This window comes from Arachis ipaensis, chromosome B8 (assembly GCF_059453495.1).
Source record: "Arachis ipaensis isolate K30076 ecotype BB chromosome B8, ASM5945349v1, whole genome shotgun sequence".
Classification (NCBI taxonomy): Eukaryota; Viridiplantae; Streptophyta; class Magnoliopsida; order Fabales; family Fabaceae; genus Arachis; species Arachis ipaensis.
This window is the reverse complement of record NC_142443.1, coordinates 23789198-23811529: the sequence shown is the minus strand read 5'-3', so window position 1 is coordinate 23811529 and position 22332 is coordinate 23789198. Positions and strand designations below refer to the sequence as shown.

The 22332-nt window shown below is 33.2% G+C and overlaps 2 protein-coding genes and 1 pseudogene across 2 annotated transcripts; 2 read left to right on the top strand and 1 right to left on the bottom strand.

Annotated features, from left to right (window-relative positions):
- Positions 1-579: 579 nt before the first annotated feature.
- Positions 580-5318, top strand: LOC107610715 (ATP synthase gamma chain 2, chloroplastic-like; annotated as a pseudogene).
- LOC148547460 (ATP synthase subunit gamma, chloroplastic-like) lies at positions 5250-5587 on the top strand. Its single transcript, XM_088496930.1, has one exon. The coding sequence runs from the start codon at positions 5288-5290 to the stop codon at positions 5432-5434; it is 147 nt and encodes a 48-aa protein (XP_088353056.1). The 5' UTR covers positions 5250-5287; the 3' UTR covers positions 5435-5587.
- A 3347-nt stretch (positions 5588-8934) lies between these two features.
- LOC148547459 (uncharacterized) lies at positions 8935-10211 on the bottom strand. Its single transcript, XM_088495450.1, has 2 exons — positions 9755-10211; positions 8935-9641 (listed from the first exon to the last, which is right to left on the bottom strand). The coding sequence occupies exons 1-2, from the start codon at positions 10209-10211 to the stop codon at positions 8935-8937; spliced, it is 1164 nt and encodes a 387-aa protein (XP_088351576.1).
- Positions 10212-22332: the final 12121 nt, after the last annotated feature.

Here is a 22332-nt window from a genome sequence, read left to right as displayed (position 1 = left end):
TTGGCGGGTTACGCGGGCCGGCCTGGTGGGTTTAGGCCCGTTTGCTACCCCTAGTGGTGATAACAGTGATGATACTAAAAAATACTACTATGTACAAAAATACCCTAGCAGAGATGATAAGGAATACTCTCTCTCCTATCCAACTTTATGCCTCTCTCCAAACTCAGGGACCCAAAATTTAAATGCGTCAGATTAAGTGGGTAAGAGTTTCTCCCCTTCTTCTTTCTTAAGAATCTACCTATTTATTTATTTATTTTTCTATTCATTTATTTATTTATGTTTTCTATTAACATTCAAAATTCTTTCACAAAAGCAGTCTATTATTAATTTTTTTATGAGTACATAATCCTATTCAAATTACACAAATTTATATATCATTATAAAAAAATGAATAAAATAGGGGAGATTTATTCTTATAGTAATGATATGCTAAAAAAATTATTAAATTATTATAGCTCTGTTGAGTACAAAAAAGTTTAATGCAACTTGAGGAAATACTTTGTACCCTCAAAGACTGCATGGGGCTTATGATTGTGTACTAAAAATATAAACCTTTTTTGTACATAAATAATTTTAAGAATGACCTACAAACATGGTCAAACAAGAGTCAAGTTCCTCCTAAAGGTATTGGGTGAAAAGATGGAACCCAAAAGAACACCTTGAGAAGTTGAATTTCTCTTTGGTGGAAACTAAATTGGTGGAAATGGATTGGTTAGATTTAGAGTGTAAAGAGTGTCATCTAGTTGAAAGAAAACCAAACTAAATGTCCCTTCACTAATGTTACATGTCATGAGCTTTAGTTTAACTTATGGAAATCAACTTCTTCCAATGAACAGTTGAAAAGACTTGAAGTGACAGGAATACCTAAAAATATTTGAGATAAAAAGAGTAAACCAAATATCAGACTATAACCATTGGACAATAGATTTCCTCTTCAAAATAGTTTTACACTATAAAAGGACCTCAAGCCACCTCTTTAAAGGGACCTTTTATCTTTTTTCTGGAAGGGAAGAAGTTCAAAAACTCATTTTTTTCTCTCCCCAAAATTTCTCTCTTTGTTCTTCATTTCATTCATCACCTTCATGAGTAAAAACTGGCATTTGGGTGTCCCACCTGAACACTCAACGACCATTAACCAACCCCTGTCCACTTTAAACAAAACTTATTCATCCTCTTGTGACATTAGTGAAGGTCTCAACACTTGTTCTCTACCTCTATTCCTCATTATTAGTACTTGTATTACTTATTTGTCATTAATAGAAGTATTTTCCTCACAAGTATACTTACCCTGAATCTCTCATCTTAACCATTATTTTTTACTTAATCTATTTTTCACGAAACTCACCCGAATCAACGTTTCAATCACCTTCTTCCATATAAATTGAAAAATCTAATTTTCTCTATCTTAAAAACTCATAACACGAGTTAGTTCTTAATCTCAAATCCTAGAATTTAAATCCTAAATAACATAATTATCAGAATCAAACCGGTAATTAATCTAATCATACGACTGGATCACCGGATTACTGATTTAACTGATGGGTCACTAATTCACCCAGTTGATCCAGCCATAATTAAATAAAATATAAAATTATAAAAATAAATTAAAATTAAAAGTTAAAATTTAAAATGTATGTCTTCACAAATATATTAATAACGTTACATCGATAAAAATAATTATTTTATATATTTAATCGTATAAATGATTAGGACATGTTTAAAACTAATTTATATTCAATACATCTGTATAATTTTAATCTCCAATCAATTTATTAACATAAATTATTCTTATTTTAAAATTCAATATATATATTTTTTAGTTTTATTTTCTCATAAATTTACTATTTTTTTAAACTTTTAATGATTTATTAATTACTTTGTATTTACTGAGCTCTTCAAATTTTTTATAAAAAATAAAAGATCAAAATCATTAAATTACAAAATACTAACAAAAATTATTTTTTCTTTTTAATTCCTGAATATAATTTAACTTTACTTAGATAGCATATTTAATACAAAAAAAAATAATGCATACCAGACAATAATATTTTAATTTTTGAATATAATTTTATTCATTATTAACATAAAAATTAAAATCTAAAAATAAAAAATATTATTATTAACATGGACAATAACAATGCAATATTTAAAATTAAATATATCAAGCTTTAATTATTATTATTATTAATGTCACAAATTAAATACTCAATAAAAAATATAAAAATACAATTTTTTTATTAATGTGAACTAAATAATATTAAACACCAAAAACAGATTTTTTTTATTATCAACATAAAAAAATCTAAACAGATTAGACATATTTTAATATCATATTAAACATACGCATCATTAATATCACATAAAAAAAATATTTGAGGGACACAAAAAAGACCATCACCAACCAAAAAAAAAAAACCAATCCAAACGCATAAGTGTTATTTGTAAAGAAAGGTTTAACTGAGGAGTTGGGAATTGGGATAATTACGTATGTCTAATGTGATATTAACAAAGCAGTGAGAACATCAATTACTCTAAACTTAGACATAGACACATCAATATTAAAAAAAATTGAAGAGGTCAGTTGTTCATATTCTGACTTAACATTATGGCCCTGGTCCGAATAAGCTAAAAAGGCCCAACCCAAAGATTAGCGGTCGACATAGACCTTTTTCTAAAGAAGTCGGGTTCGAGAACTGGCAGATAAATACTTAGTCAAATAAGTAACTGCCTCTAAAATCTCTCAGCCCACTTCCAGAAGAAATATCCCAACCACCCTAAGATAAAGGGAAGGTTATCCACCTCCAAAAGTGAAACTACTCCAACGGTGATTATTGGATCACCACTATATATACCGTGACACCCCTCAGGTAACTCCAAGTTCCAATACTCTCTAAACCTGCTAAATCCCTTGCTGACTTAGGTATCGGAGTGTCTTTGCAGGTACCACCCCCCACTCTCCAAACGCATAACTCGGACGGCAGCTCTCAAGCGCGAGCAAGTCGGAGACTACCTTTCTTTGACGTTTAGGCCAACCTTCCAAGCCCAATCCACCTATCTCACGTTACCTACGTAACATCAGTAAATACAAAGTAATTAATGAATCATTAAAAGTTTAAAAGAATAGTGAATTTATGAAAAAATAAAACTAAAAAATATATATATTGGATTTAAAAATAAGGATAATTTATGTTAATAAATTGATTGGAGATTAAAATTACATAAATGTCTTGAATATAAATTAGTTTTAAACATGTCCTAACCATTCATACGATTAAATATATAAAATAATTATTTTTACTGACGTAGCGTTATTAATATACTTATAAAGACATATATTTTAAATTTTAACTTTTTTATTTTAATTTATTTTTATAATTTTATATTTTTATTTAATTATAACTGGATCAACCGATTGAATCAGTAATTTATCGGTTAAATCAGTAATTCGATGAATCAGTTATATGACCAAATCAATTACTAGTTTGGTTCTGATAATTATATTATTTAGAATTTAAATTTTAGAATTTGAGATTAAGAACTAATTCATGTGTTATGAGTTTTTGAGATAGAGAAAATTAGATTTTCCAATTTATATGGAAGAAGGTGATTTAAACTTAAAAGTGTGTCATCGTGAACTACTATGTCTCCATACCGTAGTTGTCTTTATCTATATATGATTATAATTATTATTACTATTATTATCATTACTTATTTTCTTGGGTTTTATATTGTTATTGTTTATTACTACTATAATAATATTTTATGACCCAATTTAAATTTTATGCTCAAAAGAGTATTTCTTGATTCAAACACTAAAAAAAAAAAGAAAGAGATTATCTCCCTTGACAATTAATTAATCTTTCAATTATGTATTAATTTATCTTGCAAACATCACTAATTATTTATCTTTAACTGATGAATGATTAACATCCATCTATTGTGTATCAATTGTTGTTCCCAATTATGACTATAGATAAACTACGTATTCACAGAATTACAATTACAATTCTTTCATGCCACTTTATTTCAACATGTACTGAACAAAATTATTTTCAGCATCATAGCATTACCCAAAATTTAAATCACATACAAAATATCTCCAACATTTTATGTGTTCTGACAAAAGATTTCTTTTCTCCCATAGCAATATTAAATTCACCTAAACGAAAATATTAAAAAAAATCACACATCTTTTCACAATATTTAAAAAACTCAGCCTCATAATTTCATAGACACTAAAAAGTAAAAACAAATTGGGACGGGCTGAAACGGGTTGGAAAGAACCGCTAGCCTTACCACCACCACCATACCCGCTAGCCCCTTCAAACACCCCCGAAATCCAACCCAAAATGAAGACCCAAAGCTTCTTCATTCCACCGCCCATGTTTTCCTCATCACCCTCAACTTCCCTTCCTCAGTTCCTCCAAAACCTTACCTCTCTGGCTCTATCACCCACTCCTACTCCCCGCTAGACTCCACCAACCACCGTTCCCTTGCTCTCGCCCTCTGTTTCCTCCTTCCTTCGCTGCGGCATTAGGGAACTCCGAGAAAGAATCGATACCGTTAAGAACAATCACAAGATCACCGAAGCATCACGTCCGCCAGGGTCCGACGGGACCAAGAAGCCGTCCTGAACGGCAGGCCCTATACCGAGACGCTCGTCGAAGTCTTTCACGACATCAACTGCCGTCTCGGAGCGACGACGTCCCCCTAACGAACGTCAGGACCGGGAACTCCGTCGCCCTCGTTGTCGTCACCGGCCGGCGGTTTCAATAACACCGTCTTGAAGAAAGCCGAAACTCGGATCCAACAGCTACACAAGCTTGGCTTGAATTGCGTTGTGATAAGCGTTGAGAAGAAGGGGAACGCGTTTTTCAGCCGCAAGGGAAGTGTTAGGGTTGATAGGTTCGTAAGTTCAAATCATTGCTGATGATGTGTACTCACTGTTTGTTACAGAGGAGGTTGACAAGGTTGAGATTGTTTTCACCAAGTGTGTCATTGGTAAGTTTGATCCCGTGATTCAAATTATGTTAAGTGAAAGGCGAGCTTCGCCATGTAAATGGGAACTGCATTGATGCCATTGATGATGAGTATTTTAAGCTGAGGAGGAAGGAAGGGAGGTTGGCAGTGGAGAGGGATGTTGCTGTGAGGGAATTCGCTGCGCCGCCGGTTATGGAGTTCTAGCAGGATCCGGTTCAAATTCTTGATGCTATGTTGCCTCTGTATTTGAACAGCCAGATCTTGAGGGGTTTTCATGAATCACTGACGAAGTGAGCTTGCTGCTAGGATGGCTGCAATGTCTAATGCACCCGATAATGCTGTCGAACTGAAGAAGAATCTTTCGGTTGCTTATAATCATAAACGGCAGGCAAAGATCAGAGGAGAGATATTGGAGATTGTGACTGTAGCTGAAGCACTAACACCAATTGATTGACAAGTTGTAACTTTTTTTTATCTTAAATTTTGCTTTGAAATACCAAAATCTGTTAATTATTATGTAGAACATGGGATTATGAAGTTTGCCAACATTGTTAACTGCAAGTAGGACTAGATTAAGGAATGAGAACTATAGTGGCCAATTTTGACCTGTAATCCTTTTCTGTGTTGTTGTATCAAAGTGAAAATATATTTATTCTTTCCTTGATATACTCAGATTGCTTATGTTTTGTGGTTTTCTAACCAAATGTATGAGTTCACTTCAGAAAATTTGGCGAGTCTCAACATTTTAAACTATACTAAGTTCGGCAGATAATAAAGGTTGTTTTATTACTTATCTTTCTCTTCATTGTTTTCTGATTCTGGTTTTACATGTATCCTTGTATATGTCGATGATCTGGTTTCGGCAGGAAATGATTGGACTGAGATTGTAAAATTACTTGATAACAGGTTTAGGATCAAGGGTCTACATGAATTCAAAATTTTTCTTGGTCTAGAAATTGCTAGAAGTCAACAGGGTATTGCAGTGTATCAACGCAAGTATACTTTGGACTTGCCAGATGAGTTTGGGTTGATGAATGCCAAAGCGGCCACCACCCCAATGGTCTGACATTCTGATAATCTTCACCATTGGAGGTTGATTGGGCGTCTAATTTATCTAGCCAATACCAATATACGTCATGATATATATGCTTCACCATGAATAAGCTTAGTCATTTTCTTGATTATGCCACTAGCAAGCACTTCCAAGCTGCGCTCCATGTTCTTCACTACCTCAACGTGCTCCAGCTAGGGGAGTGTTGTTTTCCACCTCTGATGAATTCACTTACTACTTTTTCTGACTTATACTTGGGTGCTTGCCCTGATAGGCTGATACTCGCCATTCTGTATCTGTATTCTTATTCTTTCTTGGGAGATCATTGATATCTTGGCGCAGCAAGAAGCGGCACACAATAGCACATTCCTCAGCTGAAGTTGAGTACAAAGCAATGACACTTGTCACTTGTGACAACCAATCGGCTCTTCACATTGCAGCTAATCTAGTTTTTCATGAGCGTACTAAATATATAGAGATCGATTGCCACATTGTCCAAGATAAAGTCTGAGGAGTAGTGAAGCTTCTCCTAGTATATTCAGCTCACCAAGTCACTACCACCTAATCCATTCATATCATGTAAAAGCAACGTAGGGCTGATCAATTTTCATGCATTCCAGCTTGAGAGGGATGTAATTGAAGATGTAAAGTAATAGTAAGGATATTGTATTAGCAGTAAGTTAAATCAGCATATTAAATTAGTTAAGAAGTTAGTTGATGACATTAGCAATTAGTCAAAAAAATGTGATATTCATCACTCAAACTATCTCTACTAGTCAATTTTTTTTTGTCTCAATTTCATATAGAGTTTCATCAACAAAATTATATTTTTAAAAGTATTTATATTTGTGAAATATATATTGTAAGAAATATTTATAAATTAAAAATAAATTTGTATATTAAAAATTTAATTGAGATAATTGAATAATCATTAATTCTACATGCTCTTTTATGTAAAATAGTTTTATCTATTCGTAATAATTTTAAATGTTACTAAGATTTATTTTAAATTAATATATTTCTTTTTACTTTTTGGACAAATATTTTAAAATAAAGATATTTAATTATATTATAGATGTGTATACTTCATTGTTCTTTTATTATCGGCAAATTTTCTTTTTTTGTTTTTAACATGGTCCACCCATTTCTTTCTTTTGCTTATATATATGTGCTTTTTGTTTTGGATAATTGTACAAGATGTCTCTGGTACGGGTTGAGAGATGGATCGAGAATTTGCGGGTTGAGGCAGATGCCGGATCACTTGCCTGGAGCAATGGGGGGTGGTACCTGCAAAGACACTCCGACGCTCAAGTCAGAATGGATCTAAGAGGTAGAAAGTGTGAGAAATGAATGAATACCTGGAGAGACCTGGGTCCTCTATTTATAGGTGATGGTGAATATCTTATCTTATCTTATTTGGCTAAGATAAGGGAGACGTTTGAATTATCTTATCTTATCTTATCTTATTTGGCTAAGATAAGGGAGACGTTTGAATTCAAAAGTTGGTTAGGAGCTCTAGTGGGCTGGTTCTGAGCCTTCTGGAAGGGCGAAGCAGGTCGGACCCTGGTAGCCGGGTTCGGGGACCGTTCTGGGTGTAGGATCCGTGGGCCGGATCCGTAACAGTTGCCCCCGGAGCGAGAGAGTGAGGGTGCTCGGTCTTATCGCTGGAGAAACATTTTCCTCACCGTTGTGGTTTGGCAAGGAGATTGTTGTTTGGTTTTTCCGATCGGGGTCGAGGATTTGGGGAGTTCCTAGCCATTTCATGGTCAAGCGAGGAGCGCATTGTTTGGGCGTCTCATCACATGCCGGGTTTGATGACCGTTCCGAAGAAGGGCCCGGAGATCGGGTCTGGAACAATTGCCCCCGGAGCATGAGAGTATGCTTTCTTGGTCTCAATGCTAAGTCATTGGAGAGTCCGATTCTTTGTAGTTCGGGAGACTGTGAGGGGCCTGAAAAGGGCGTGACGTCATCATGCACCAATTGGTAGGATGTTGGTCAGTATGGCTTTCCGCAAGTTGGAAGACCGTCAGCTCATGCTTGTTTTGTGTGGCCTTTTTTGGGCCGTTATTGTGAACTTATTTTAGGCCTCTTGGTGGGCCGATTTTAAGACTTTGTTTATTTAGCTTATTTGGATTCCCGTTTTGTTGGCTTTGCGGGTGATCGATTCACGAGTCACTATTTTTGTTATTTGGATATCCGTTTTATTGGCCTCGGGTGATCGATTCCCGGGTAGCCGTTTACTTATTTGGATATCCGTTTTATTATTTGGATATCCGTTTTATTAGCTTCGGGGTGATCGATTCCCGGGTAGCCATTTACTTATTTGGATACCCGTTTTATTATTTGGATATCCATTTTGTTGGCATCGGGGTGATCGATTCCCGGGTAGCCGTTTACTTATTTGGATATCCGTTTTATTGGCTTCGGGGTGATCGATTCCCGGGTAGCCGTTTACTTATTTGGATATCCGTTTTATTATTTGGATATCCGTTTTATTGGCTTCGGGGTGATCGATTCCCGGATAGCCGTTTGCTTATTTGGATATCCGTTTTATTATTTGGATATCCATTTTGTTGGCCTCGGGGTGATTGATTCCCGAGTAGCCGTTTACTTATTTGGATATCCGTTTTATTGGCTTCGGGGTGATCGATTCCCGAGTAGCCGTTTGCTTATTTGGATATCCATTTTATTATTTGGATATCCGTTTTGTTATTCGGATATCCGTTTTGTTATTTGGATATCCGTTTTGTTATTTAGATATCCGTTTTATTATTTGGAAATCCGTTTTATTGGGAGTGGGTAGACCGATGTTGTTTTGCCATAAGACGAGGTCTCCTGGTCCGAAGTCTCGTCGTACCGTGCTGCCATTGTACCTTAGGCTTATTCTCTATTTTAGGGCTAGCTCACGTAGGTGTGCTATACTCCTGACCTTGTCTGCAAGGCCCTACTTTGCTTCTTTGTCGTTTCCTCCCATGGTTCTGCGTGAATTTTGGTGTGCATCGAGATCGGAAAGGAAGATGCCTGCCGCGTCTCGGGATCTCTTGCGTAGGGCTAGTGCTGATGTTGTCGTATTCTACCGCGGTTTCCCGGTCTCTGTGGATGGTTCCGACGGAGCCATCTTCTGCCGTGAACTTCATTAGAAGGTATTTGGTAAAGATGACGGCGAAGAGGTCGTTGATTGTTTTTCTTCCGAGGATGACGTTATAAGCGGTGGAGTTCTTGAGGACCACGAACTCGGACAGGATTGTCTTCCTCTGGCTTCCCGTCCCTATGGTAAGGGGAAGAATGATGGAACCGTCTGGCTTGAGGAAGTTGTCTCCGAGTCCCGTGACACCATTGCGGTGTGTTTGGAGATTTTCGTTGCGGAGCCCGAGCTTGTCGAAGGCACCTCGAAAGAGGATGTTGGAGTCTGCACCGGTGTCCACCAGTATTCTCCGAACTAGTCCTGTTCCGATTCTCGCCGAGATGACGAAAGGTGTGTCTTCGGCCGAGGTGCTATGCTGGCAATCCTCGGGCAAGAAAGTTATCGCTTTGTTGGCTGTGGCAGCTGGGGCTTGATCTCTGACAGCCAAGACTTTGAGGTCCTTTTTTAGTGTTGATCTTGACTTGCCTGACACATCCTTGCTCGTGATGACATTTACTACTATGGTCGGGTCGTCTTCTGGACTTTCCCTGGGAGGTTGTTTTTGTTTTCTCGGGTTGCGTCTTTCCCTCTTAGGCGACCTGTCTTTTTCTGCGCGTTTTGGTTCTCTGATGATTTGGCAAACTCTGGGAGTTTTCCGTCTCTTATAGCTTGTTCGAGGGCGTCTTTAAGGTCGAAACAATCTTGTGTCCTGTGCCCGTAACCTCGGTGGTAGTCGCAGTAAAGGGTCTTGTTGCCGCCCGTTCTTTCTCTGAGTTGTCGGGCTTTCGGGATAATACCCCGATCCGCTATCTGGTGGTATATCTTGGTAATCGAGGCTGTCAGGGGGGTGTAGTTCGAGAATTTCCCGATCCTGGGTGGTCGGTTTGTGTTGGTTTGTTTGGGTTGGTCTCTTTGACTTTCTCTGGGCATCGGATTATGGCGGGAAGTCGGGTTGCCGTGTGGAGTGTTGCCGTGTTGCCGTTTATTGGCGGCGACGACCTGGCTAACCTCCTCGTCGTTTATGTAGTCTCTGGCGACGTTTTGGATCTCGTGCATGGTCCATACTGGCTTGGTGGTGAGGTGTTTGCGGAAGTCTTCGTTCATGAGCCCGTTGGTTAAACAGAGGCTTGCGACGGAATCCGTGAGTCCATCAATCGTTAGGCATTCATTGTTGAAGCGGTCCAGGTATTTTCGTGTGGATTCGTCTTGTTTCTGTGTGACCCCTAATAAGCTGATGGGGTGTTTAGCTTTGGTAATTCTGGTGGTGAATTGGGCCATGAACTTCCGTGAGATATCGTGGAAGCCAGTTATGGATCCGTTGGGGAGGGCATTGAACCATTTAATCGTTGGCCCGGCTAGGGTTACTGGGAAGGCCTTACCTCGGACCGCGTCAGTGGCCCCTTCCAGGTTCATCCTGGCCTTGAATGCCGTTAGGTGCTCCTGGGAGTCCTTGGTTCCGTCGTACTTCATATCCGTAGGTTTGTCGAAGCCTTTAGGGAGTTTTGCTTTTAGGATTCTTTCAGTGAAGGGAATGGCTCCCATTATCACGTGGTCACTTCTTGTGCGTTTGGCCTCTTGATGTCGTCGGTCGTTGTCCGTTTCATGTTGATGAGCCGGGTTGCGTGGGACGCTGCGATCATACCTTTTGCTGTGTTGTCGTTCAGGCATCCTGTCATGTCCGTGGTCACGGCAGATGTTGCGATTGTATCTCTTGGCATGTCGCCGTTCTGGCGATCCACCGTGCCTGGTTTCATGGCGAGATCTTGATCTAGAGGTTGCGTGACTTCCGTTTTTTTTCGGCGTTGTGCTTTTCTTTGGGTGTAACTCGGCCTTTGAGGTCTTGCACCCTGAGGCACAGCTCTTGGATTATCTGGACCGCCTTCTCTCCTAGGCCGTCGGGTGGCCGAGCTTCAGTGGGGGACGGTTGTCCTCTCTTGGTTGTTGCTGGGTTGGGGTTGGTTGGCGATGTGCCGCGCTTATTATCCTCCCGTGGGTGGGAGGAGTGTTATCTTGGAGTTCGGGAGTTGGGGTGTTGGGTGGAGGATTGTTCCTCGAGGTTCTCCGTCATGCCGCCACGATTTGGCTGTCCCCCGCATCTATGTAAGAACCTTGAGAACTTTCTTGATCTCTTAGCTCCTGAGAGGTCTGAGCTTGGCCAGGGTGGTAGCGTTTAAGGAGGTCGTTCATGATGAGCTTCGTTATGAATTTTCAGTAAGGTCCGAAGGGGGATCATGGCGACAGAGTTGTCATAGGTGAGGCGGCGGATGGCAGAGGTTTGGAACCTGGTGTTGAAGGAGGTGACCTCGTGGGTTTGGAGGAAGAGTTTGAAGAGTTCAAAATAAGAAGCAACAACGGTGGGCATGGAGCCAAAATAGAGGGAGAAGATGGGGCCATGGCGCTTGGAGGGACGAATGAGGGGAGTGGTGAATGAGAGGGTCCAAGAGGTGGAGGTATCCCACTAAAGGGATGTGAGACTTTGGGCTCGGAGGATTTAGAATTTCACCGTTGGAATAGGGCGATGGTGCATAAAGAGTGTTATCACTAAGAAGGTGATTGCAAGTCGAAGAAACATTGTTCCTTTGGAATTTCGCCGTTGGAGTAGGACGAAGGTATGTTATCACTGCAAATGTGATGCAAGTTAAGGAAACATTATTCCTTTGGGATTTCGCCGTTGGAGTAGGGCGAGAGTGTGTTATCACTGCAAAGGTGATGCAAGTTAAGGAAACATTATTCCTTTGGGATTTTGCCGTTGGAGTAGGGCGAATGTGTGTTATCCCTGCAAAGATGATGCAAGTTAAGAAAATATTATTCCTTTGGGATTTCGCCGTTGGAGTAGGGCGAAGGTGTGTTATCCCTGCAAAGGTGATGCAAGTTAAGAAAATATTATTCCTTTGGGATTTCGCCGTTGGATTAGGGCGAAGGTGTGTTATCCCTACAAAGGTGATGCAAGTTAAGAAAATATTATTCCTTTGGGATTTCGCCGTTGGAGTAGGGCGAAGGTGTAGGTGTGTTATCCCTGCAAAGATGATGCAAGTTAAGAAAATATTATTCCTTTGGGATTTCGCCGTTGGAGTAGGGCGAAGGTGTGTTATCCCTGCAAAGGTGATACAAGTTAAGAAAATATTATTCCTTTGGGATTTCGCCGTTGGAGTAGGGCGAAGGTGTGTTATCCCTGCAAAGATGATGCAAGTTAAGAAAATATTATTCCTTTTTGCTCTCAGCTACACCCAAAAAATCTGAGTTTGATGATTGCTCTTCTGGGTTATCCGCCATGCTGCCACAACGTTGCGAAGTCCCCACAGACGGCGCCAATGTACAAGATGTCTCTGGTACGGGTTGAGAGATGGATCGAGAACTTGCGGGTTGAGGCAGATGCCGGATCACTTGCCTAGAGCAATAGGGGGTGGTACCTGCAAAGACACTCCGACGCTCAAGTCAGAATGGATCTAGGAGGTAGAAAGTGTGAGAAATGAATGAATACCTAGAGGGACCTGGGTCCTCTATTTATAGGTGATGGTGAATATCTTATCTTATCTTATTTGGCTAAGATAAGGGAGACGTTTGAATTCGAAAGTTGGTTAGGAGCTCTAGTGGGCTGGTTCCGAGCCTTCTGGAAGGGCGAAGCAGGTCGGACCCTGGTAGCCGGGTTCGGGGACCGTTCTGGGTGTAGGATCCGTGGGCCGGATCCGTAACAATAATTATTTTAAAATGAAGAAAAAATATATATTATTTTCGTCATGTATACTTGATTTATAGTTATCTTCTATTTACAGTAATTTTTTTTCTTCTATTTACAGTAATCTTCTTTGTTCGTATAACATGTCATCACAGAGAAAGTTTTAAATCTTTTCTCAACCAAATTTCTTTGATTTTTTTTTTTCGTAATAACTAATACTCAACATAGTGTTCAAGGAATGTTACTAAAAAATATTAATAAATTTAATAGCTTTTGTAATGGTATCCATAAGTTTAGAAACTTAGAAATTATGTCATAAAATGTGAATTATTAATACGTAACAACATTAATAGTATAATTTTGACTTCAAGAATGAATATGATACCAATAAATAAAATTGTTTGAGGTAAATTTAAAAAAGCCAAATCTCCATAAGTATCGCTACTAATGAGAAATTGTTCTACTTCAAAGACAAATACTATTTTTTTCTACATTATTTCCTAACTTAACAAGTCAAGGATTAATCCACCACATATTGATGCTCCTTTTATTAAAGGTCTGCCACTAACAACAAATTGGTACACACATAAGGTAGGATTCAAATTCCTAATACCGACTTAAGCAAACAATAAGATGATCACTTTACCAACCCAAATTAGTTAAGACAAATACTAATTATTTTTAATATTTAAAAATCGTTAAATTTTGACTTTAATTATAACTTTATAAAATATTTATAATAATAATTACTATATATTTATAATAATATTTAGTTTTTTCTAATAAAATTTTTTATATAATTTTATGTATTGCACGAGAATACACACTAGCTAGTTTATCTATCTATCTATCTATCTATCTACTTAATCTATTAAAGTTAAGTTTTTTTTTCTAATAAATAAAAATGAGGTGTCAATTTTTCGTGAATTTTTTTTTAAAAATAAAACACTATTTTTAAATATAAATTTATATTTATTATTATTATTGTTATTATTATTTACCAATTCCTTCTATTTCTATTTCTGGCATTTGTTAAAAATTTCTTTTCAGTTGTTATTTAATTTATTTATTTTAGGTATTAATTATTAAAATTTGTTAAGCAATATATGACAAAAATTATTAAAAGATTGTGGATCAATCTCATTACAAAGAAATTAAATTTAATTAAATATTAAAATAAATGTCAAAAATTATTTAATTTCAATAATTTAAGAATGTTTAATTTTAATTGATATATTTTCTTTTTTACTTATATCTCTAATCATTACTCATTGTACTCTTTAATCTTTATATTTATAGTAAATATTAAATGTAAAAGAATCAAAATAATATTAATTTGATTTGATATATTAGTATAATATATTGATGTCTATCTTATTAAAATTTATTAGTTATATTGTAATAATATTCGTATATCTTTTGTTACGTTAATTTTTGAGTTGTTGAAAATTTACTAAAAGATTTTTTTTTATTTAAATATCTAGATATATAATTATTATATAGTTATTTAATTTTTATATTTACTTGTTAAGTCATATTTTATTATTTTAAAAAAAAATTTAAGATATCAAACATTTAAAATTTTTATTCAAATGATCAAAATTTATCATAAATATAAAAATAACAAGTATAATAACTCGTATCATGTACGTGATAAAATTGAAATTATAATTTCAAATTGTTTTGTTAAAATTAATTTGAATTGTAATCATTTGATTAATAAAAAAGTAATATGTCATGTATTGTTCGTTTTTTCTTAATCTAGTGTTACGTGTATTAACTCTAATGTAGTTATTAATCGTTTTTATTAATCTACTCTAATGGTGGGCAAGTGACGGCGCAACAGGTGGGCGGCGATGGCGAGCACGTGACGTTGCGACAGGTTTATTCTTTACGTCGTTGAGTGGCCGCTAGGTTTGTTCACTTATTTGGGTTTAGGTTGTTTGTGGGTTTGATTGTAACAAGTAGCAATTAGACTCCAATTATGATGAATTTCATGATCTGGTCAAAAAAAGAGGGGAATTACTAAGCAGATTTATGAAAAATAGGTGATGTAGTTAAATGGGTGGGTTAGGGTGTTCTTTGTTGTGATTGTGTTTAGAGCCGAGTTAAATGGATTGTGCATGTGTTTGTGTTTGTAATATCTATTTAGTTTAATTTTTATTTTTTATCGTATGTTACAGTTAATTTTAAAATAGTTATTTAATACACTAAGTACTAATACTAAGAGTATTTTTTAAAAAGACATATACATAAAAATAGATATAATATAATTACAGATATAACATAAACAAATATATTAAATAAAATGTTAAACCAATATGCTTACCAATGTATTTGTTAAGTTTTACAAATTGGAGAATAAGTATGTATTTAGTTGTTTAATGATCACATAGATAATTGAGTAATTGGGTTAGAAATTGATCTTATAGTGTGCACTTTATTTTTTCTTCATTTCTAAATTAAAGCGAAAATTAAGAGAAATACGTAGTAATATATCATGAAAAAGAAAAGATTTTGCATATGAATAAATAATTGTTACAAAAAAAATTTGTTATGAAATATTAAAATTTTACATACTGCAAATCATGAACTCAACTACAATGTAATGGCCCTACTTCTCCCTGTTTTTTACCATGATATAAGCTCTTCTTTTTTTGTCAAGAGTCCAATAACATCTAATTGAAAAAAAAAACGATTTAAAAGTATCAAATTAAGGACAAATAAATTAATAATATAATAAATTACTTATAAATTATAGAGATTTTATCAATTTATTTTATACTAAACGATAAAACTAATAATATATTAATAAAAGGATATACCTTTAAAAAAAGTCACAATACAATTTCAAATATTTGCATAAATTAAATGTTAAAATTTATGTTATCAATAAAATGATGCTATTATATAATTTATTGGCACAAATTAAAAGAAAAATAATTTTGTGTAGGTTAATACAAATTAATTACGTACCAAATAAGTTAGACGGTTCATTTGTTTGTTTCAATATATTAGAATGAGTAAAAAAATTAAAATGATTGTAAGAAACTTTACGATCATCGACCATATTTACTATACGTGACTCCTTCTTAAAAGTTATTCTACACACGTATACAGTTGGAAGATAAATTCTGTTTGATTTCTCAATCACAAAATTTGAGAAGACATAAACCCTTCCCTCAATCAATTCATTCTCAAACATCTTTGCCAAATTACTCATGATTGAATAATAAATTTTATTATTACACTGTAAAACAAATTAAATATAAAATTTATTAGCACTTATAAAGCTATTAAAAATATTTATAAATTAGACCTACCATCACTTGAAAGAATCATAAAAAATAATCAACTAACCTTATCATCCATTAAAACCATTTCTATATAAGCCGTCTTGCTCTTGTCAAATTTGGATGGGATTTTTCATAACCTTATAATTCTTGCATTTATTTTTCAAATTTTTTCATCATATAATCTACCATAAATAATACTATTGATAAAATCATAACTAGTAGCCATTAGGTATGAAAAAAAATAGAAGAAAACTATGTCAGAATTATGAATCTTTTAAATGATAATAATTGTAAAAAAATAGAAGAAGAACTATGTTAGAATTATGAATCTTTTACATGATTGATATATATATATATATATATATATATATATATATATATATATATATATAAATAATTACGCAATATTTCTAATGGAAATATTTATTATAATTAGATAAAAATTATGCCATTATATTTTATTAATCTTTATGATTAATTCAATGAAGATACTTAGCTTGCTTAGTATACATATTATCTAAAGAGTTAAAAAAGAGAAAAAAAAAGACATAATATTAAATAAATAAATAATTGTCAAATAATATAGAGTAAAAATTTTGTATTCTATAAAAAATGATATAATTTTTAATGTATTTATTATATTATATAAAATAAGTAAGTTAAACTTATGATCAAAATTTATTTAAAATTATCATTAAAATTTAAATACAACTAAAAATATTATTAGACGTGTAAAACTTTTAATAAATATTATTGTTAATTTATTCGTACCCTATTATTAATTATTTTATTATTTGTTTACAATAATTTTACATGATTAAAATAATTGTCATATAAAAAATAATATTTATTATTTACAATTTTTTTAACTTAACTATTTTATTTTTCTTAGTTATACTGAGAGCAAATAAAAATAGAAATAAAAATAACTTAAAAAACCAAAAAAAGAAAAAAACTTCATAATGAAAAATTTAAAAATAACATATTAAAGAAGAATAATCATAATATATAAATTGAGGTAACAATTGAAATTTAAAGAAATCCAAAACTAATTTAATCAAATACCAATATTAGAACTAAATTACTTAAATAATATTTAATCTATTCTAGTTCTTAAATACATATAGATTAGAGTCATTCTCGTAACGACAACCAACTAATTAATTTTTTAATTTTTAAGGTAGATCGATATCAATATCAACTTGCCGAAAATTATGATTATTTCTTAACTATTTTTTATCATATATTTTTGTTTTAATTTTTTAAGGTAGATATCAATATCAACTTGTCGGAAATTACGATTAATTTAAAATTATATTACAGTGATTGAAAATTAAAATTATTGACAATTGACATAATTATGTATTAAATGCTGATTTGATGTATAATTATAAAAAAGTATTGACAATTAACATAATTGTGTATTAAATGCTAATTTGATGTATAATGATTGACAATTAATATAATTATATAAAAAATAAAACATAGCAACTAAAATTAAATTTGTTAACTAATTGAAGTTAGGTAGACAATGTTTGACAATTATTTTAGCATTTAATTATTGATATCTATTATTATTATAAATGGATCACCATTAACGTAATAACTTGCCACTAATAAAATTATTGCAAAATGAATGAGATCTAGAATTGTATCAATATAATTAAAATGATTAAAAGTATTCTCGATTGATAATTAGTTTAATAATGCATTAAATATTAATTTTGTATAATTATAATAAAGATATTTTTTAAATTAGTATAATCATATACATGCATTATTTATTAAATACTAATTATAATATAATTGTAGTATTATAATATAATTATAATAAAGATATTTTTCTAAAATAAATTTAGAAGAAAAAATAATGCTTTCATATTAGAAAAAAAATGAATTCATGAGGAATTGACATCCCACTTTAATTTTATTAATTGATAATGCATTAAATATTAATTTTATATAATTATAATAAAGATATTTTCTTAAATTAGTATAATTATGCATTATTATCTATTAAATGCTAATTGTAATATAATTATAATATAATTATAATAATGATATTTTTCTAAAATAAACTTAGAAAAGAGAATAGTACTTTTATTTCGGAGGGAAAAAGAATTCACAAGGAATTGACACTGAATTTTAGCTTCCTTTCTTGCTGAATATTACTTTTAGCTTTCTCAAAGAATCTTAGGAGATATTTTTGCTTTTGTCTCACGTTGAGTTGAGAGACACTTTACTTTTATCTCCTGAGCAACAAAAATAGAAATAGAGTAGAGGAGAAAGAATGACACACAGATGTATCTTGGTTTGGCTACCCAGTGCAATGTAACCTACATCCAGTCTCCATCACAATAGTGACAGAATTTCACTATCTTCCAACAGAATTACATTCACCAATTCTCCCTAAAATCTACCAAATCCTATCTGGGACAAGTCTAGATTCTAACCCAACCTGAACTTGACTAAGACTCCACCTAACTTTCAACAGTCAAGTGCTAACCCAACCTGTAAAGGAATCCCCACAGGATCATGATAGCAAAACAGAAATACATACAAAGGATTTCTGAGATAACTATGATTTTTTCTCCAAGTTTAACTCTCTGTCTTTTTTCACTCATTGGCTTTTTCTTACAAAATCTCACATTTTATCTTTTACCAATAAAATACAGACAGACTAAATTGAGAAAAAGAAATATTCAATGACCATGAAAGAGAAGAATAAACAGTTCAAAGAGCTATGGAAACTCAAACGTGTGCTCTCACTCATTGCCTCAATCCTTGGTCGTTCACCACTATTATAGAGGAGTGAAGCTTCCAGGGCTTAAAATATTCTTCAGCACACTATGGTTCTCTTTTCCCAATACACAGATGCAGCAACGGAATTCACGAAGAAAAGAGAGGGTAGAAGCAGTGACATGCAACCATACCTTCAATCTTCTCTTTCAACCTTTTTCTTCAAAAATCTTGAATCTGAGCCATGCGTTCTTGCTTTGGCCCTAAGTTTATTTTTTGACCATAAATTCCAAGCAAAACACCATTGACTTCACTTTCTTCATATTTTTAGAACGGTGCTTGTGATCCAGTTGATTTCTTCAATAATCCTTGATGAAGCATAAATAGGGAAATTACCTTTTTGTGATTTTTTTTTTCTGATAAAATCTTCCCTCTTATTGTAGTTCTGAAACTTGCTTGAAATTAGTAACAACCCTTTTGTTCTTCACCGAACCTTAGTGCCTGAACTTTCATTTTCTTTCTTCTTGCTTCAAAGTGATGTGACGTTAAAGAAAGATAAGAGAGAAGAAAGAATTTTGGTTTGGTGTGTGAAGTGAATGGTTTAAATGAATGAAATAATGTCATGTGATGGTTCCAATGAAATGGAATTTGAATCGCTTAGTTTTTGTCTAAGTGAATGAATAAATTTGAATGTTGACCACTTTTGGACTTTGGTTTGATTATGGACTTGATTTCTATCTTTCATTATTTGGCTAGAGGCTTGTTTGTTTCAATCAAGAATTATTTGTGATGGTAGTAATTATATATATCTTTTTTTTATCATGGGGTTAGTAATTATATATATCCTTGGACCATTGAGTGTGCATTTGGGTTTGAACATTTGTTTCTTGGGCCAATTATTTTTTTTCTTTTTTATATTTTTTGTTTTTGTTCTGATGGAAAACATTTATGATGAAGCAAATAATTTTTGGACCATGATTGTGTGTAGGTGGGTCAGATGTCATTTGTGCTTGTTATATTTTTTTTGGGTAAATGTGATTAATTTATTTTCTGCACACTGAACAAAATACATCATACAAACAATTGGATAATAACCCAATAATGTTTAGTCATAATCTTAATCATAAGTTAATCCTCTAAACTCAACAGACACCTCACTTCAATTAGTTGAAAAAAATTCAATTTTAGTATATTAATTAAGTAGATAATTATAAAAAATAATGTCAAATATATAGTTATCGAGACATGTTTTTTCTCATTCTTTATTTTCATATAATATTAGACTTTATAGTTATTGAGTTATATTTTTTTCAGTATATTATAGGGTTATTATTATTAATATATTAACTGTATTTTAATGTTTATTATTTATATATTTAAAAATTATATTTAAAAATTATTTATTTAGTTTCATAATAAATAATATTTTTAAATTTAAATATATTTTATTAATTAATTTGTACTTATTACATCATATATTTAATAATTTATTAAAAAATATTAATATAATAAATAAAAAATAATTTAAAAAATATATTATTTAAAGAATAAGGACGAATAAATTCTTAATCAATTTAAATTTAGAGACAATTAAATTTCTGTTTATTTTTGAACCTGACATATCAGTATTTTTTGTTCAGAATTGATGGAAAATATCCACAAAAATCGTGTTGTATCACAAAAATAGAAAATAGAGATCGAAGTGGATTGTTTTTATCTTAAAAAATCACATTATCATTTTAAAAAATAGACAAAAGATTGAATAATTAATAGTTCACTCCATATAATTACATCACTTAATAATTGAACTAAACTAATGTCACTAGCGAGAGTAGCAAGTAGCTATAGAAGCTAGCTAGCTATATATAATAAAATAAGGTTGAAGAAGATTATTTAAAATCAGATTAGATATAGACAAAAATTTAAAAATTAGTAAAATTTATTATTTTTTGGTAATATTTTTAGTTATTAATTTAATTTTTTAATTTAATAATTTAATAATATATTTTTAATTTATATTTTTAAATGTTATTGTCTAATTGATAACACAATAAATTTTGTTGGTGCTGTAAAATTTCTCTTAGATATAATCATATATCCAAAATATTTGAAGACCTACAAATAGACCTTGATCATGCTACATAGATTATAGAAAAAGTTGAACAAAAAGAAAAAGGAGGGTTTTGAATAAACAATAAAATGACATTATTGCCCTCACTTCCGTTAATTAATACTTACATTATGCTAGTGATGACATTAACTTATGGCGGTGATTGATTTTGTGTGCTGTTAAACGCACTCTTGTCCTCTTCCTAAGAATTGGCAAGTGATCTACATTTACAAACAAATTGTCATTAAAAAAAAAGTCCAATTAGTGAAAGCAACATAGATTTTTGTCTCATTAATTCTGTATAAGGTTAAGCAAAAGAAAGGGGTTAATACAACTCTGATTGCCTTTCTTAAGCTCTAGTTTTGATGACTCACCAGTCACCCCTTTTGTTCTGTTTAAGTGTATCTTTCCGATATGATAGTGATATGCAATTACAAAGTACAATGCATGGAATTTTAGGGGCATTAATTGCATGATATAGAGGATATATATGCAAGAAAGTGAAGCTTCATTTCTCTCCTAACAAAATATAAAGTTAGTCAACCAAATCATCACATCCTATCATATATCCAGAGTCAACAAGATTAGCTGAAAGAGTTTAGGGTTGATTTCAACGATATATGGCACACAAGTTTTTTTTTTACTCATTTATTATTGGATTTTTTAATAAATGAAATAAATTATTTATTAACCAATATACTCCTTTTTAAATTATTTAATTTCTTTTTTCACTTGTTACTTATCAGTGATAAGATAACAAGGTAAAAAGACACATATCTCGTTAGTTACTGACAACAAGAAATATTCAAAATAGTTATATACTTATTTCGTTCGGTAAGTCGGGTTATCGGTCGGTTCGTGGAGGTCTCTGGGATGGATACGTGGGTTTCCGCCTGCCTTCAGGTTGAGGTGTGAACGATGGGGTAGCCGAGCTTCCGAGAACTTCAGGTGGAGGGAGTGTCACCTGCGATAACACTCTGACGCTCAAGTCAGTAGGGTGTATAGGTGATGTGAGAACTACGATTAGGGTGACGTCTTTGATGCACCCCAGACTCTTCATTTGGAGTATTGCTTCACACTTTTCTGGGTTGGCCTCCACCCCTCTTTGGGTTATCATGAACCCCAAGAATTTCCCTGCTTCCATGGCAAAGGCACACTTAAGCGGATTGAGCCTCATGCCGTGTCGTCGGAGAGAGATGAACACGCTTTCTAAGTCACTTATGAGGTCCTCAGATCGGGTGGTTTTCACCAGGATATCGTCCACGTATACTTCCACCGTTTTGCCTATGAGGTTGCTGAATATCTTGTTCATCAGCCTTTGGTACGTGGCTCCCGCATTCTTCAGCCCAAACGACA